General features: G+C 35.5%; 1 protein-coding gene across 1 annotated transcript; it reads right to left on the bottom strand.

Moving 5' to 3' along the window:
- Positions 1-6397: 6397 nt before the first annotated feature.
- On the bottom strand, positions 6398-16351 carry LOC123537523 (interferon-induced protein 44-like). The gene is made up of 7 exons (XM_045321293.2): positions 16227-16351; positions 10006-10540; positions 9562-9611; positions 9252-9449; positions 8576-8722; positions 8054-8225; positions 6398-7525 (listed from the first exon to the last, which is right to left on the bottom strand). Exons 2-7 carry the CDS (start codon positions 10535-10537, stop codon positions 7212-7214), a joined length of 1413 nt encoding a protein of 470 aa, XP_045177228.2. The 5' UTR covers positions 10538-10540; positions 16227-16351; the 3' UTR covers positions 6398-7211.
- Positions 16352-17512: the final 1161 nt, after the last annotated feature.

Here is a 17512-nt window from a genome sequence, read left to right as displayed (position 1 = left end):
TACTGTATCGTACGAGTCAGAAAAACACACAAATGATATGACAAAAGCAACAAGATGAACAACACAAAAGATGCAGAAAACTAGACACAGAGAATGAAAACCGGAACAGTCAAGTTCGCGAGTGGAACAGACTGAAAGGCTAATGCAAGATATTCGCTTTAGACTGAACTGAAGCGATCGCCGCAAGATCTCAGCAGAAGTCTGCTCGATAAAATGGAAGGACTTTAAACTGAAAAACGAAAAATGAAGGAGAGAAAAGTGAATGGTCAGATGATTCAATATTAAATACAAATGTATACCAAACGTATACGAACTGAAAATATGGAATGTTTAAAAAACGATAAGAAGCGAAATGAATGACTTTATCAAAGAAATAATGTTATGTGTGTTGGGATCACCATTTAAGCCTTATGGCGACTTTTCATTTTTGATGGCCGCGGTAGACCCTTAATGTCCCTTCTAGGATTATTTCAAACACAAACTTGTACCTGTGTTTTAACCACCGGCCTTCCATGGGGGCATCCTAATATGAAAGAGTTTGACGACCCGAGCAAGCTTTGGAATCCACAAAGGTGAGAAGCAAATGATTCAAAGTCAGTGATTTTAATCACAAGGCCGTAGAGGCCATTTGAAGTAATTTCACAAATGTTTTAAATATTTCTTTTAATTTTCTACATTATTTTTTCTTCTATTTTAGTATGAGTTCAGTTGTACTACCAATGAGGAGGTTATTTAATGACAATGGTTGCCAATGAGCTGTCTGCAATGCTGATTACACAAATGCAAACTAAAAATATACAACTAGAAATCATACGGTGTGAAAACAGTTCAAATATCAAACCTATCATGATAAGCCAATTCTGGTGTTGTGAGTAAACTCCTCGCGGCTTGGAACTGATGCAGCAACTGCAACTGAAGGTGTACACAGTAAGTTAAGTTATAAAATTACTGAAATATACGTATATATGGCTTTAGGAGGGTGGTGTGGCATAGCATGTTTCATTGCCTCTCATGAGCATGACTGCGTCATATCGAGTTTGCTATGATATTGCTTAGATGCGTTACATACGTCCAATATTAGAATCTTCCAATATATTTATTAACTAGCAAAAATCTATTTGACGTGAGCCAGCCTTAAAATGTCCCCTAGGACTCAGTGTTGTTATATTTTCCGGTCCGTGGAGTTCATTCAGTTTTTGTGTGTAATGGGGTTTTGCTCAGACCGGTGCTAGGGGGCGTGGGTATTCAACGTTTAATTGCCTCTCGCAGACATACTCAATAAACCTAGTCCACTAGTATTGTGCTGGGTTACTTTCTGTACTGCTAAAGCCTCCCCTCACATATTTTGTTATTTTATCTATTAATTTTACTAATGTGATAACATTTATTTGTACTCTCGCTGCGACTACTATACTTCGAAGAATGAGTAATATTAAAATACATACGTTGATTCTTTAAAAGTAGAGTGAACTCGGTTTAACGTCCTTTCAACCCATAGGATTATATCAGGACCGACCCGACTGGTGATCGAACACATGATCTCCTGTTTAGTAGCCAGACGCGCTTACCACTGTGCCACAAAGACAGGTTGGAAGTATAGAATACAACCAAGCAAAATTACAACATAGTTTAATTGAGTCTATCCCTGACTGGTAATAAGATAAGCGACGGTGAATTAAAATATTGGTTTAGATATATAGATTTGCGTCCCCGATGCCATATGCCAGTATTAATGAATAACAGGATCTATAAGAAAATCCTTTGGAAGGATAAAACTCAACATAGAAAGTTGATAGCACACACACTTTGATGTTTATCTTTTACTTAAGGTAATGGAATGTGTTACAGCTCTAAAGCCCCCGAGCACCGAATTTAGCGAAATTTTGTGCAAAAATAATTGACAATTTGACTTCATACAAAAAGAAATTATGAAATTGGTTTTGTACTTGCATTTACCTATCATTATATAAAATCAGGTGTTTCTTCCAATAATTTGCTTAATATTTGTCACACATCATTTGAGATAAGTCCGAAACAATTCAAATCTTGTATTATATTCTCGGTCGTTATTGTTTGCTATTATAGATAGACATACTTCGATGCGCTTCGGGTATCCACAGGAGGCATATATCAGCACTAAAACTTCATTTGATAGCATGCATTGTAGCGAAAAAGTTTTTACCGACAATAAATTCAGTTAACGTTCCGGAAGAGTGATTCAAACATGTTTTAGTTCTAGTACGTAATTTCATTTGATATAAAGATAAATATTATAAGCAGTTTAGAACCCAAACCCTCATTATGCTTGTCATAATTTCTTTTCAGAAACTGAATGAACAGTTCTGTTGATTTTCCATCACAAGAACGTCCATGCTCTACCGAACCAGCCTAGTGGCCGAATGCTGACAGGTTTTGAGTCCAAAGCTCTTGGTGAAATCCTTGATTAGGCATTTCTCACCGGCATAGGGATATATCCATGTGATATGAACAATACGGCTATGTCCAGTATTGAAAATTTCCTAAAACAGAACACTACAGCAACTTAATCAAAGGATCTGTAGCAGCTAGATTGTGCGGAGTCTTTTGAGTTACTACTTGTCATATAACAGAGCCATCTTCAAACTTTTTAATTATCTTTTTATATCGGCAGCATATACAGCCAAGCCTGGCCGAGAGACCACGTCTATAAAGATACCACTTCTTCAAGACCGTTTGTGTTGTTTTGAACACAATTTATAATGTTGTATTAAGGGACCAGTTGTGTAAAGAACGCTTTTTGACTTTCTTTTAGTTAATTGGTCTCTTAATGGAAGTTGTATTGTATACAAGTATTTTCGAATGCATTTCAAGGGGAACATAAATAATCTAAATGTCAGTGCACATCATAAATGTATCAGTGTTTTTAAATCGACGATTGTGTAACAATCTTTAAGATGTGACTTGTTGGTGATTATTTTACATTAACATTTAACTTAACATTTTACTTAAGTATAATCATCTTAATTATGTCTCTCACATGTAGTGGGGGAGACATGTTGATTTAGTGCTGTCTTTCAGTCTGTCTGTTTTTGTCTGTATGTCTCAATGTTTGACCACGCATTTCCACCGACATCACTGGAATGACTTACACCAAACTTCGCATTAGTGATCATTGCCAAGCCTTCGTCATTTTTCGGTTTGCTGAGTTATGATGTTTTTGCCCTTTTCTATACTATTGTTGGGAACCTTACAGAAGCGATCTGTGCCAGTCATCTTTGTGTATATTGTCGACATTATTCGGTTCGATGTTTTTCAGTAGAGTTATGGTCCCTGATTAATCAATTTTATGATGTTTTGGCCGCTTCTCTGTAATATTATGCAGATTTCCACCAAATCTTACAGATATGATCAGTGCCAAGCCTCAGTGTGCATATTGTCGGCAATTTTTAGTTCAGTGATTTTTAGTGAAGTTATGGCCCTTGATTTATGGTATTTTACTTTGTCAGGGCAACAGTTTACTGCTCCGATACGCCTTGAAAGAAATTACACCAGACTTTAAACAAAAGTGATCACTGCCAAGCCAAGTTGTGCATCTTTTGTGCATTTTCCGGTTCGGTGTTTTTCAACAGAGCTACGTGTATGGCCCCTGATTTCTAATATTTTTTGATGGTTTAGACACTTCTCTTATATAACAGGCTGGGTTTCCACCGAATCTTAAGGAGTGATCAGTGTCAAGTCTTATGTTACGGTTCAGTAATTTTCCATGAGTTATGCCCCATAATTGCATTTTAGAATTTCATCGTGGTAACTGGTTGAAGACATATGTTTTCCTTGAACAACAATCTTCAGTTTAATTCTAGTTTCGATGTGATTCGGTACTAATGCATATGTTCTTTATTTTGTGACAGACGGAAGTACATTGTTTTATTAGTTCTGTACTGGTTGAGAACCAGTTTCGAGGACTTTAAAAATGCGTTTTTTCCGTCCATCCGTCCGTCATGCCGCAATTTCGTGTCCGGTCCAAAACTCTGTCATTCATCAAGGAATTTTATTATTGCTTGGCACAAATGTACCCCATGGTAAGACAATTTGTCATTTACAACCTTCACAGCCCTAGCTTAAAGGTCAAGGTTACAATTGGCAGTCATATGTTAACATGGCATAAACAAGGTGCGTTTCGTGTCCGGGCCATAACTCTGTCATTCATCAAGGGATTTCAGTTTTGTTTGGCATAAATGTTCCCCATGATAAGATAACGTGTCATGCGCAACACCCAGAACCCTATGTCAAAGGTCAAGGCCCCAGTCAGAAGTCAAAGGTAAACATGTCTTTTTTCCTGTCCGGTCCATAACTCTGCCATCCATGAAGGTTTAATATTACTTGGCATAAATGTACCCTATAATAAAACGATGCGTCATGCACAACCTTCAGATCCCTAGCTTAGAGACCAAGATTACACTTGGTAATCAAATGTTAACCTGGCATGCACATGGTCTGTTTTGTGTCCGGTCCAGAACTCTGTCATCCACCAAAGGATTACAATATTACTTGGCATAAATGTTCCCTATGGTAAGATGACGTGTCATGTACAAAATCCAAAACCCTGTCCTAAACGTCAGGGTCAAACTTGGAGATCAAAAGTCGATATGTTTTTTTTCCCTGTCCGGTCTATAACTTTGTCATGCAAAACAGGATTTAAATATTATTTAGCACGAATAGTCAACTGGATGAGACAACTTGTCATACGCAAAAGCGATGCCCTTAGCTGAAAGGTCAAGGTCACACTCGGAACGCAAAGACCAAAAAGGGTTTTCGTGTCCGGTCTGTAACTCAACAATGCTTAAAGAGGTCTTTATATTACTTGACACAAATGTACCCAATGATAATTCAATTTGTCATGCGCAAAACCCAGAACCTTCACTCATAGATCAAGGTCACACTTGGAGGTCAAAGGTCGATAGCGTTTTTTTTCCCTGTATCATCAATAACTCTGTCATCCATGAAGGGATTTTAATATTACTTAGAAGAAATGTCTTCAATAATGAGACAACTTATCTTACGCAACCCCTTATCCCTAACTCAAAGGTCAAGTTCACTGTCAGAGGTCAGCGGTCAATAGGAATTTCTTTCTTTTCTGGTCTATAACTCTGTCATCAATTAAGGGATTTTAATATTACTTGACACACATATTCACCATAATTAGACAATATGTCATATGAAATACCCAGAGCTCTAGTGCAAAGTTCAAGGTCGCAGCTGAAGGTCAAAAGCCAACATTGATCTTTACCTGTCCAGTCTCAAAAATATTTTTATAGAAGCTAATGTGTCATATGGACCCAGTTAAAAAGTTTGTTGGTATATTGGCTTCAAAATTACTTCCCTTTAATATGACGATTTCTTACATTTTTCTCATATTGTTCCACCCATGTCAAAATAAAATGTTATCAAAATTGAAATTAAATACATCTTTTTATATTTATAGATGTCAACAGTAGATTTTTTTGAAAATGCAAATTTTAATCCAAGTGTGTGTTATTGTATATATAGTACCATAGTGTTTATACAACGTTAACAGTGACAGATATCATATAATTATGTTATACTGCAGTAGAGAAAATTATGTGCCTTCAAGTAGGAGACTGTATTGCATGGCAATACTTCATTCACATGTTATACGTCCATCTGAAAGAGGGAACCTATTATGGGAACGCCCTTGGCGGGCGGGAGTGAGAGGGCGGACGGCGTCCACAAACTTTGTCCTGAGCATTTCTTCTTCATGTATGGAGGGATTTAGATGTATTTTGGCACAAATGTTTACCATCATGAGACGGAGTGACTCTTTTACGAAATAGCTTTAAATTTCTGACATTATGCTTGCAACCCACTGACAAACTGATAACACACTAATTTTGAATGACAAAACAGACAATAAGCTGGCAACAATATGGATTAACACTGTCTACAAAAAATTGGATTCTGGTAATACACAGATTCTATTTCCAGTGTGATGTCAGCAACTGCATATAAAATGGAAGCCTCTTGAAACAAAATGACATGAATTTAGAGATCTGGTTATACACTTACACTTATGCCAGTGTGCTGCCAGCAACTGGCTACAGAATGGACAAACACTGGAAATAAGAAGGAAATACTGGTAATACATATGCACTGGAAACACAATGGCAAGAAATCATTAAAATTCTTCAACTATTAATTTACATCTTCACTTACATTTTAAGACTACCATGTTTCTGACAATATACTGGTTTTATCGATAAATATTTAAAATGACTTCTGGCCAAAATGGCATTATAATGGATATTGTGGGTGTTAGGTTAAGTAATGTGGCAGACTGTGGACACTTTCCATAGCAAAATATGGATAATGATTAATGACCATACATGTTAAAACATGATCAAACATTTTAAAACATGTTGAAACATGATTTATTTGTATCCACATCATATTGTATGAACATGTTCAACCTTCAAAACATGATTATCTTATAATCATTTTTTTTTTCTGTTCAAAATGCTCTTTACAACTTAAACCAGCCAGAGGTCAATCGAAGCTGATGCAGTGTTCAGATACAGCAAAAAAACAGAAAATACAAAATTTATTATAAAATCTAAAGTAAATATTATCATAGATAAATATGGTAGCAGTTCATGAGAAAGAATTGTGAAATAAATGCCTACAAAGAAGACAGCTGAAGTTGGAATACATGACGACAATCAGTCACAGTTGACATGTATATTCTCCACGACAATTAAGTAAACTAGAGAGAATGCAGGTTTAGTTATTCATCGGCAGGGAACAAGACAGTATTGGACAGGTATGAAAATTAAGAACAGAGACAGATAAATTGGAAAATGAGGCCGAGGAACATCAAAACATTCCTTATGATTATATATCATATTGTCTAAAAACTACAACACCACGAAATTTACACAATCTGTTTAAAGAGTGCTTTATAACATCTTAATACTGACTGTAACATTGCTTTTTTCAGATGTACATTAAACCTTAAAACTTAGGGTATTGGCATTAGTTAAAGAAATTGCAAAAGTACACACTTCAATTAAATTCAAATACATGAGACTCACAAATACAATATGAACAACGGCAAAGCATTATAAACCATATGAACAAATCATTCTAGTTCCTCATTATAGTTCTTCTCAAACATACATAATTGTTCTATACACCGCTTTATGTGGCCCACTGTGTAATTAATCCAAGCTGTCTACCGATTTCTGTTTCTTTGTCTTGTCCAGTTGGTCTAAGAAGTTGAAAAGATGATTCTCTGTAGACAACAGTAGCCGCTTCAATGTATGCATCGCTAGAACGCTGACGTCAGTCCTGACGTCAATTTCCTTCTCATAATTCTTCAATGGTAGGATGAAGCTGCGAGGGACCCCAAATATGTTAGACACTTTATCGACCAGCTGCTTGATAGTCTCGCTTTGGTAAACATTTCTCACGTCTTCCTCAACATAGGAACAAACGTTGTCGATTTTAGTGAGTACAATAGCCTGTGGTAGTCCTGAAAAAATACAGATTTTAATTTATTAGTATTTGAAGGGGCCTTCGCTGCTGAGAAGTAACTTTAAGCCGCTTACATCAACTTCTCTGTTGCAAGATTCTTTCAAGTGAGCCAGAAAGATCGGTGGTTTTGACATAATTCATTCCCGAGTTTGTAATAATGCCCAAAAGGGCAATGGGTCTTCATCAATAATTCATAGATGGAACGTTACTGTATGATTCAAATGTGGTCCGCCGGACTTAAAACAGTAGAAAGAATAGAAGTGAAGGCAATTTCATTATCTACCTGGCAACGTATTGAGAATTACAACTGTGCAGTTATAAGCTTTCAATCTGAATTCAAGAATGGTCTATGCATCAGATGTTGCTCTCATTTGTCTTGTTTCTCGTAATTGCCGTTGCTTGTATGGTCGGCCTAAGCAATTTCCTTACGCTTTTACAGATTACATACAACAATACACAATGGAGAACTTTTAAAATAAAAGTAAAATGTTGTTTTTTTTATCTGGAAACAAGTAAAAATACGAACCTTTTTGCCTCACTTTTGCTTGCATGCTCTTGATTTTCTCCAGCATTTTCTCAGAGAGAATGGTTGCTGTGTTACCATCAAAGACAAAGCATACACAGTGGATCTTTTGTCCGAGCGTTGGTGATTTGATGAATCCATGTGCATCATTGGAAAATGGTGTGGTTGGATTAAACTAGAAATTATATTTTAATGAATTAACACAATATAGAGAAGTCATATGAAATCATGATTTTGATTTCTGATATCGAGAAAGTAAGCAGTGCATGGTTAACTTTTTTATATTTTAACAGTTGAACTGGATCTGAAAAAAAAACCTTCAAAATCCGATAAATGATATTGATACAAATTTAAACCATAGTATTTGGTAAGCAATCGCATTTTTCTTTCAGCCATTGTACAAGGTAAATCACTGAAGCTTTGAAAATATTATTGTTCCTTTATAAACATTGTATCTTGCATGTGCTATAATAGTTTTCAAACAACAAACAGTAAGGTAAGAATATTAATAAAAGACAACAAAACCTGGTAGCCATCAGGGACATTTCCATCCAAAACATATGTCAGCTCTTGTATATCTATCCCTTGGCTTTCTTCTAGACCCATCGTATCACACATACAGAACTTAAGTGGCTTTTCAATTTGCGAGCTTCGTACACGGTACATGCGATACTATAAAGTAAAATGGCTAATTCTAACAATACATGTATCACTTAGTTTATAATAATATTCTTGTAAATCAATGCCAGTGTTATTTGGGTGTAACCCAGAATAGGTTTCGCAACGCTCAACCTTTGACCATAAAGATCGGGCATTTATCGAACTCTTACACGTATGCTTTGCGACAATTCATATCGAGATAGCAAAAAAGCAAGATCGTTACAGTTTTCAGAAAAAAAATGCTGGAAGTAAGTTGACAATTGTAACCATTTAGCCAAAATTTAAATTCATAATATAAAACACAAAACTTTCATCCGAACATTGTATTTAATATCAAATGTCTCTTTTGCCAGTGCATATCTTTTGGTATACTTACCGGTTATTGTAGGAATTGCTTTGTCGAACGTTCAAAATGGATAATGGTCGTTAAAATGTTCAATCAAACGTAGTTGTGAATCGAAAAGCCTGCCATCAAATATATAGGTTTTTCTCTAATATCTTTACTTTGTCCGTTTAAATAAAATATGAACTGTTGAGTTACCTTTGACGTTACACTTTTCTCCGCACTACCACATACAGCCTGGTCACATATATGGCCGCGAAAAACGGAGGCAACAGTATTGAAGAAACTTGACTTTCCGGCTCCTACTGGACCTAGTATAAGGATGTTTGCCGTATCAATATCAAGGCCGTAAGGGGGAGCAAACGCTGCAGCAAAATGTTTCAGATCTTCTAAATCCTAGGAAAAAAATAATGTTCTACATATGCGTACATGTGTATCAAGTTTAATGTTTTAAAATTCAAAAAGAACGCTTTTAGAAACTGCCAAATAAGTTTGTTTACTATCTTACCTTAAAGTCCCAGCCAGGGGATTCTCTCCAGACACCAGCTAATGACGATTCTTGAAAAAAAACGAAACAGGTAAGTATAAAATGTTAAAGAAATGTTCTTTAACAAAATGTGTTAGTCTACAATAATAGCTTTCTAATAGGCAATTATTATCTAAAATGATTCCATAAAATATGAAAGAAACAACCAATTATTAATGTTGACAGGTGATTGGTAGATGCTTATTGGTATGGTTGTTTTACAATCTTATATTAAATTCAGTGGCATATAGATAAACATACATCATTATGCCAAATAGAATTGATATTTATGTTGGATGGATTTAATATTTCTCATCGTAAATACTAGACTAGTGGTCCCATACTGAAAAAATAGTGATGAATATATTATGTGATTATTACATACAATGTAATACAAGTGCATAAATATCCTTTCAATGTTAATACCTGATAAACTATATACTTCAACGTCGCGTACAGTTTTAATGCTGTCTGTGACTTGGTCAGTTGAAAGTCCACCCATGTCATATGCACTGCCCATATTTGTGTCTCCATTGAGTGTGTATTGTGTACCTTCTGCTGTCAGAGATCCGTTGAATACATTCAAATCATGACCTGATCCAAATATCGGACCATACGTAGCATTGCAGCAAAACGCTTTGTCTGGATTTTTCACAGGAAATTTATTCAGGGCGACCTTGTCATCAGACATAAGGCGGAATAAGAATGCCCTGTCATCTTTGTAATAGGTTTCGCTGGTATCAGAGGCCCAGCTTTTTTCTATGTAACCACCGTACACAGAGCCTTTCGTGTTGTAAATGACGGTAACTGTTGGACCTCTGTTGTCACACTTTTGGTGAAATGTTGTTGCAGTCGCCCCATCACGTGTAAAACTATACAATAGATTAAATTCCTTCGTCCCGGTGCCAATGAAACGTTCAATCGCTCTTTTCTGCATTAAACCTAGTTTTCCTTCCATTTCCTGCAAAATGATATACATGACATTTTGTATTTAAATTCATGGAAACGTTGACTTATTAAAAAATATTAATATTAATTTGATTAGTCACATGCAAACGAGGAAAAACATTTATATTTGAGTGGCATGTTAATGTTTGATAATAAGATGTCGAGCGTAAATTACCTAAGTGAAAAGTGATAGGAATAAATCTCAAATATCACAACTGAGGTTGACTGTAGGATTGCACAGTCTGATTTATTTGTCTTAATGTCCATTTATTCTTTAGGTGATCCAAAAATGTCTGAATTAATAGTGATATTACTGTCAAATTGCAAAGTAAAGTACAAAAGCTGCTACTTTTTATCTGATAAAATGCAAATCTGTGAGTGCCCGGACCAAGTTTACAAGTTATGTAAAAACCCGCTCCCCTGCCGCCATTCCGTCTGTTCGTCCTAATCGTGTCCTCTTCCTCATTCTGCCACCTATCAAGGCATTTTCATATTACTTGGTAAAATTTTTTACCATTATATGTCATGCGTGAAACTTGGACCCCTTGTCTAAAGGTCAAATTGAGGACACTTGAGGTTAAATATGTGTTTGTTTCTTGTCCAGTTTGTAACTAATCCATCTATCGACAAATGCTACTATTATTTGGCATAAGTGCTTCCCATAATTAGACGATTTTACAGACCTCTAGCTAAAAGGGGCAAAGTCGCAAACGGTTTTTATGGTATAATCAGGGTGTGCTGTCGTACCCATTACTCAAGTATCCATCCAAAGAAAGTATTGATATTACTCGGCATAACAGCCAGACCCTAAGTGTTAAGATCTAGATCATATGCTGAGGTCAAAGTTCGGGTATATTTTCTGTCTATTAGTAGTAAGTTAAATAATAAAACTATGAAGCTGGTATCATAATTTCCAGAACACTCCTGGTATATGTATTTTATTTTCAGCTATAATTGTAATGTCAAGAAATACATGTACTTGTTTTGTCTATGAGCTTTTTTATTTATGCACATGTCGTATCATCATCCACAAGGATCTATTTATAACCAGGTCACAAGAACGTCGTATAGATTATTTGAACTCGTAGAGGACTCAAGAAATCGGTGAAAATGTTTCACCGAGCTCCTGAATTCTCTACTAGCCCGTAGAGATTTTCGAAGTCGGGGACAGCTTGCAAAAGCCCCATACAGGAATCACAGGGGCCCCGGAAGAGCTCGAACGGGTGCGGATTTGGAAAACTTCAAGACTTGCCCGCTGCTCGCACAGCTATCAAAGGGAAATTCCATGGTCAACGTACGATGTCCGTACGATATAAAGGAAACCGTGTGGAGAACGTGCGAAGTCCGCATGGGGCTCGCAGGGCGTTACGATCGCCGTACTGACTTCGTACGACTTCCTTGGCGGTTCAAGTTGATATATACATGCATCGTACGAGGTACGGCCGCGCTCCAAGCGAGCTCCATACAACTTGTCTACGAAGTCCGTAGAAATCTTGTCAGTTCTTAAGACCATCCTAACAACACAACCAAAAATAGTTCCAAGCTTTTCAGGTAAACAATTATCTACACAACGTGCAGAATATGCAAAGCTACAATATATGCCTTAATACCATTTTTAACGTAAATTCGGCGACTAAAATCAATACAAACTGAAGTCAACGTTTTAATTAAAACAACCACGTGTATGAATACAAATATGCAAATTTATGGTCACGTGAATATACGATGACCTCATCACCTGAACTGGAGCGATGATATTGATTAGCTATTGCATATTACTGCCCCAGAGGTCAAGTAGCATATAACGTAGAAAAGGTAGCTTATATATATAGAAACCTAGCCTGGGAATCCAGGCAATTCAAAAATGTTTCCTAACCGCAGTGTCACATGTATAACTCCCGAAATTTAAGGCTTTATTTGATAAAGAACAATGACTTCTGCTAGCTATAGTCCGCGGCTAAGAATAGAAACGGAATTTCAACGGAAAAGTTTCCAAACATTTCCGGTCCATTGACAATACCAGTTCGTACCTCTGATAGCTTTTCCAGCAAGTTGTAACACTTTTCAAATATGTCAGAACAAACTTAAATGTTCGTCATAGCTATCAATTTGTAAGATATTATATTAATGCAACCCTAGTGATCTAAGAATGTTACTGAATTTTCGACTGCATTGTCTCGTTTTCGTTTCAAGCACGCAAAAATATGACCACATGTTATTTAGGCTATTTATAGAAAATCGATAATCAGCAGTGATATGGATTTCCTCAGGCGTTGATACTGCCAATTAAGGTATTAGATCACTAATAGAGAACCTCCTTTTTGAAGAGTATTCAATTCCTACCATAAACCTACTTTTACTGCAATTCTTAGAGGGGCGCAGGTTCAAGCCCTACTGGGACCAAATTTTTATTCCATTTTCTTCTAGTAAGTGTTACTTCTTTGAAGACTTATATATTGATTTCTGTACAAAAATGGAGAAAGATATTTAGATAAGCGATTTCTTGTGTTCAAAGTGAATTTACTACTTAACAGAAGGGGTAGAGTTACACATTTTAAAAAGATATTGAGTTACATGCGGTGAATGTTCTCTATTTGCTTTTACTCTTAGATTATATATATTGTGGAAGAAATTTAGGTAGTTTTACGTCTGTCCCAAGGTTATTTTTAAATGAAGTAAGCAAAATGCAAAACAGAAACACAACATTCGACCTTAATTTTTCAATGTTGAAGTATGAATTCTGTCTCATTAAATCCGTTTACTTGAGGCACCATAGAAAAAATGATATTGACATTTTTATTTTGTGTTTTATAATTGTTTACCAATAGTCTGATGTTTCTTTTATTAAAATTAATAGTAAAATGAGTTCTCTGCAAACGTTTGGATAGTGGCCATCACTTTGAAATTTGTCGCTACTGAGCTTGAGGAGATACATAGTTATTTACAAAATTTATAAAAAAACGCCACGGTAAAAGTTGTTTAAAAATTGCAAAATAGTGCGAAACACGGTTACCTTTCAGAATATACCAAGCAAAGGCCATTTCGAAAACATTACTATTAGTGATCTAATACCTTAACACTAATTAGCAGGACAGTAATTTATGGATATAACTTGAACATGTACAGTTCATCGTTATATCAAGAACAAAATATACTAAAACATGCTTAGCAATACGAGAGTGAACAAAAATAAAAGAACAAAAGACATGTATGTTTTCTAAATAATATTCCCTCACGGATAGTCTTCCTTCAGCAAATGTACAATATAAGATACTATATGTATGCATAGATACACATGTATTCGGTACAATTTCGTCTGACAAAACACGAATTATCACGTGGAAACCCAAAGTCGCCCAAGCTGACAAATGTTGCAAGCTCGCTTTGACTAAGTGGTGCAACTGTATCACGATTTCAAACTTGTAAGCCCGTGAAAGTGGGCGCAGCGATTATACTAAAAATACTCGCCTTTTTGAAACGGCAATCTGTCAGACTGTAGCAAGTCGTCGGATACAGATTTTGACCAACTTAAAATTGAATTGTTCGAAGACGATTCTGCTCACTTCAGCTAAATTCATTCGAGTCGCACCATGAGAAAAACAACATAGTGCATTTGTGACCAGCATGGATCCAGATCAAACACTCTGGTCAGGATTCTTGCTGTTCGCTAACGGTTTCTCTGGTTGCAATAGGCTTTGAAAACTAACAGCATGGATTCTGACCAGACTGCGAGGATGCACAGGCTGGTCTGGATCCATGCTGGTCGCAAAGGAACTATATTGGTTTTCTGATGGTGCGTCTCAATATATCTGGATTGATACAAATATATGTATAAAAATTAAAACGGTTTCGTTTCGCCAGTTACATTTTTCGACGTTTTTCTCGGTCTGACTAAAGTTGTAAGTTTGTCTGACTTAATGTCCCAGCTTTTTGCGAAGCCTGCTGTTATGCTAAGCGAACTTTGATTATAACAGATGGAGTGATAATTAATGCACCTCTAAATACACTGGCTGCAGAACTGACATTCTGAGATGCATTTGTGGTGCATGTTTGTGTTGTTTTCTTTCACAAAAGTCTCATGAAAACCACAGCTATCTGATACGGACTAAATCAGTGTGTATAATAATTTATGACAGACACTGCCCAAAAGCCTTGAAAAGAAATCTTAAAAGCTGAATGATTTGGAGAAAAAGATTGTATTATTTATTCATAGTAAAACATCTTCGATGTAATTTATGTCGTAGTTTTCGTCACAAATAATCAAAAAGGATCAAAACTATTCGTTAAAGACTGAATCAGTTTGTATGTAAACAATGACTGACAGTGAAAAAAGATTTGTCTTGAAACCAAAGCCGAATATTAAAAAAAAAATGTTTTTTTAGAAGAAGACTTCTAAAAAAATTCTAAAAAATGCAAAAAAAAGTTCTTATGGTTTATATTAACAATTCCTCAGTTGTCGCTTTCTTTGTAATATTTTAAACATTGATTAGCAGCCACCATCAGCGCTTTGAGCGCTTTGATTTAAAACCGTACGGACATCGTGCGGTATTGTGACCGAGGCATTACGATTTTCAATATTTAGTCACCACCGTTATTTCACTTGAGGTTCGTCGTAAGCGCTTTCAAATCGTTATCTAAACTATTTTGCCACTTGAAGTCTAAATTGAGAAACGATCTACAACATGTATCATATGTATACGTAATATCAGTATTTCGTTGCATTAAGAGAGTTTTGAGAATAAGGACTCAATTAACGAGCAAGATTTTGCGAAACTAACAAACGTCATGGAATGAAATGGAAATAGAACACATACGAATAATAAAAACAATATAAAAGTACAAAATATTTGACACATTATTTTCATTGTATTAATTTAATCTGATGACTGCTAGCTTATTGTGATCCAGTCCTCGTCAATTGCAAAATTGTTTGCAGCCGACAGCGAAGTATGGAAAAAGTATACCCAGTTTTATACAAATTTTAAATACAGATTTTTCAATGGCATGTCGTGATATCATACATTAGTTGCGCTCAGAAGATTTGCTTTCGCCGTAGTAACTTATTTCAATACGTTTCAAATTACATATTCAATATTGCGTGCTTTGTATGCTACAGAATCGATTAAAACACTAATAATTTAAAGCATTCCATTTAAATCAGGTGTCGCTAGTCAATAAATTCGCACTGTTAGCATTCCGGTGATAATGCTATAGAAAACAGAACGATCTATTTCAGAAATAAGAGGAAATGACTGTTTGTTTCAACATCTACATGCAGAAGCCTCAACAATTATTTGTATTTCATATAACATATACATGCATGTTTCCAAATAATTTCGTCCATTTTGATATGTGACAAGAAAGTTAAAATATTTAAAGTTGTAGTTAACCAGTCTAAGCCTTTACTCTTAGTGTCTTAAATTAGTTTTATTCATGTTGTTTTGCTGTTCTGTTCTTTAAATCTATCATTTTATCATTTTTACGTGTGTAGGTCATCTTTATTTATACTTAAAAATATATTTTCGTGACTTATTTAGACACACCAACGGGCGTTCCATTAAAGCGAATAAAACATTTTTTCGCCACCTTAATAACTTCTTTTTTACAAATACAAGCTGGTGTCATACAAATACTTTGTTTAATTAGAATAATTATACGGCAGATAGCATATATTGACGAAAATAAGAAACTTGTCTTACCGCTAAGTTATCCCTGCAATAAAACGAAACTTAATAACAAATACCAAGAACGGAAATTGAAAGAGGACGTATAGTATAAACAAACGCGCGGCGCGCACCTGATAACAAATATCTTTAAGTGTAACCAATTCAGAATAGTTTAAAAGGGAAATGTAGGACAAGTTTGGCAAAATCCCCCACAAATCATGAAAACACTCTAAGGATTATTGCATTGAAAGTGGTTTTGTCGTTCATCAGATATTGTAAAGGTAGATCGCTTTTCTCAGAAGGCGAAACGCATTTGGTCGACGGTCAAACGTCCCTCAAAATATTTGAAATGCGTTCGGTTTAAGTCGTGTACTCAAACGTCTGTAAATAATGTAATTTTGAAGAAATACCAGATATCCAGCAGATAGACGATAAAGACGGATAAACTTGTGTGAGGTACAAATTCATGACATTTTGAACTCAGTCTGTGAAGATGAAGATTAAAATAAAAGTGACAGTTATTTGTTAATGTCTTACCAACCGATTGACAGTATGTCTTTTTAATCACCAATGCAGACCCTTATAACGTTACTCTAAATCAAACGAACTTGGGTAGCTAAAAACTGCTGAATTAACTCCAAATATGAAAAGAAGGTTTTGTTTATGATGTTTTTACAATATTTTACAACAGTAACACCGAGGACAGACGCATGGTGCTACTTAAAGGTACGAAAGTAACATGAAAACACTAGAAAAGGTGTACTTCAGAATTTGAAGCAACAGTACAAATAGTGTCATTCCAAATTAGGTTCGGTGCACATTAATTCTTCTTCGCTATACTACAACAACTCACGTATTCTGACTGACATTGTGCTTTAAGAAATGTAATCTCTTTTCAAGCCAATTTGTTTCGAGAACTTAAAACGTTGCCACTTTAACTCTATTTCCTTTACTGAAGTATAACTTATTGACAAGAGATATGTTTCTATGTCTGTTTTATCAATGCACAGGGACCCAATCTGCTAATGGTAACTGCACTACAAACCTACGAACAGTGTTAAGTCGAACCCCTAAAAAGTTTTTTTCGATTTGAATAAGAATGATTACCTAGAGCAAAATTGAAAAATAATAATCACAACCTGTCGACTTTCTAAACGTAAGAACTTTAATCAAAATAACGTAGAGAATATATACATTCAAAAGAAATTTCCATAACTACTAATTATTTAAACACGGCACAAAATAATTTCATTTAAATTGTTGATAAAGAACATGGCCGTCTTCTACAGTTAATGTGTATAAAATAATATATTTACCAG

The sequence above is a fragment of the Mercenaria mercenaria genome, unplaced genomic scaffold, assembly GCF_021730395.1.
Source record: "Mercenaria mercenaria strain notata unplaced genomic scaffold, MADL_Memer_1 contig_2779, whole genome shotgun sequence".
In the NCBI taxonomy this organism is placed as follows: domain Eukaryota; kingdom Metazoa; phylum Mollusca; class Bivalvia; order Venerida; family Veneridae; genus Mercenaria; species Mercenaria mercenaria.
This window is presented reverse-complemented; position numbering and strand designations above follow the sequence as displayed.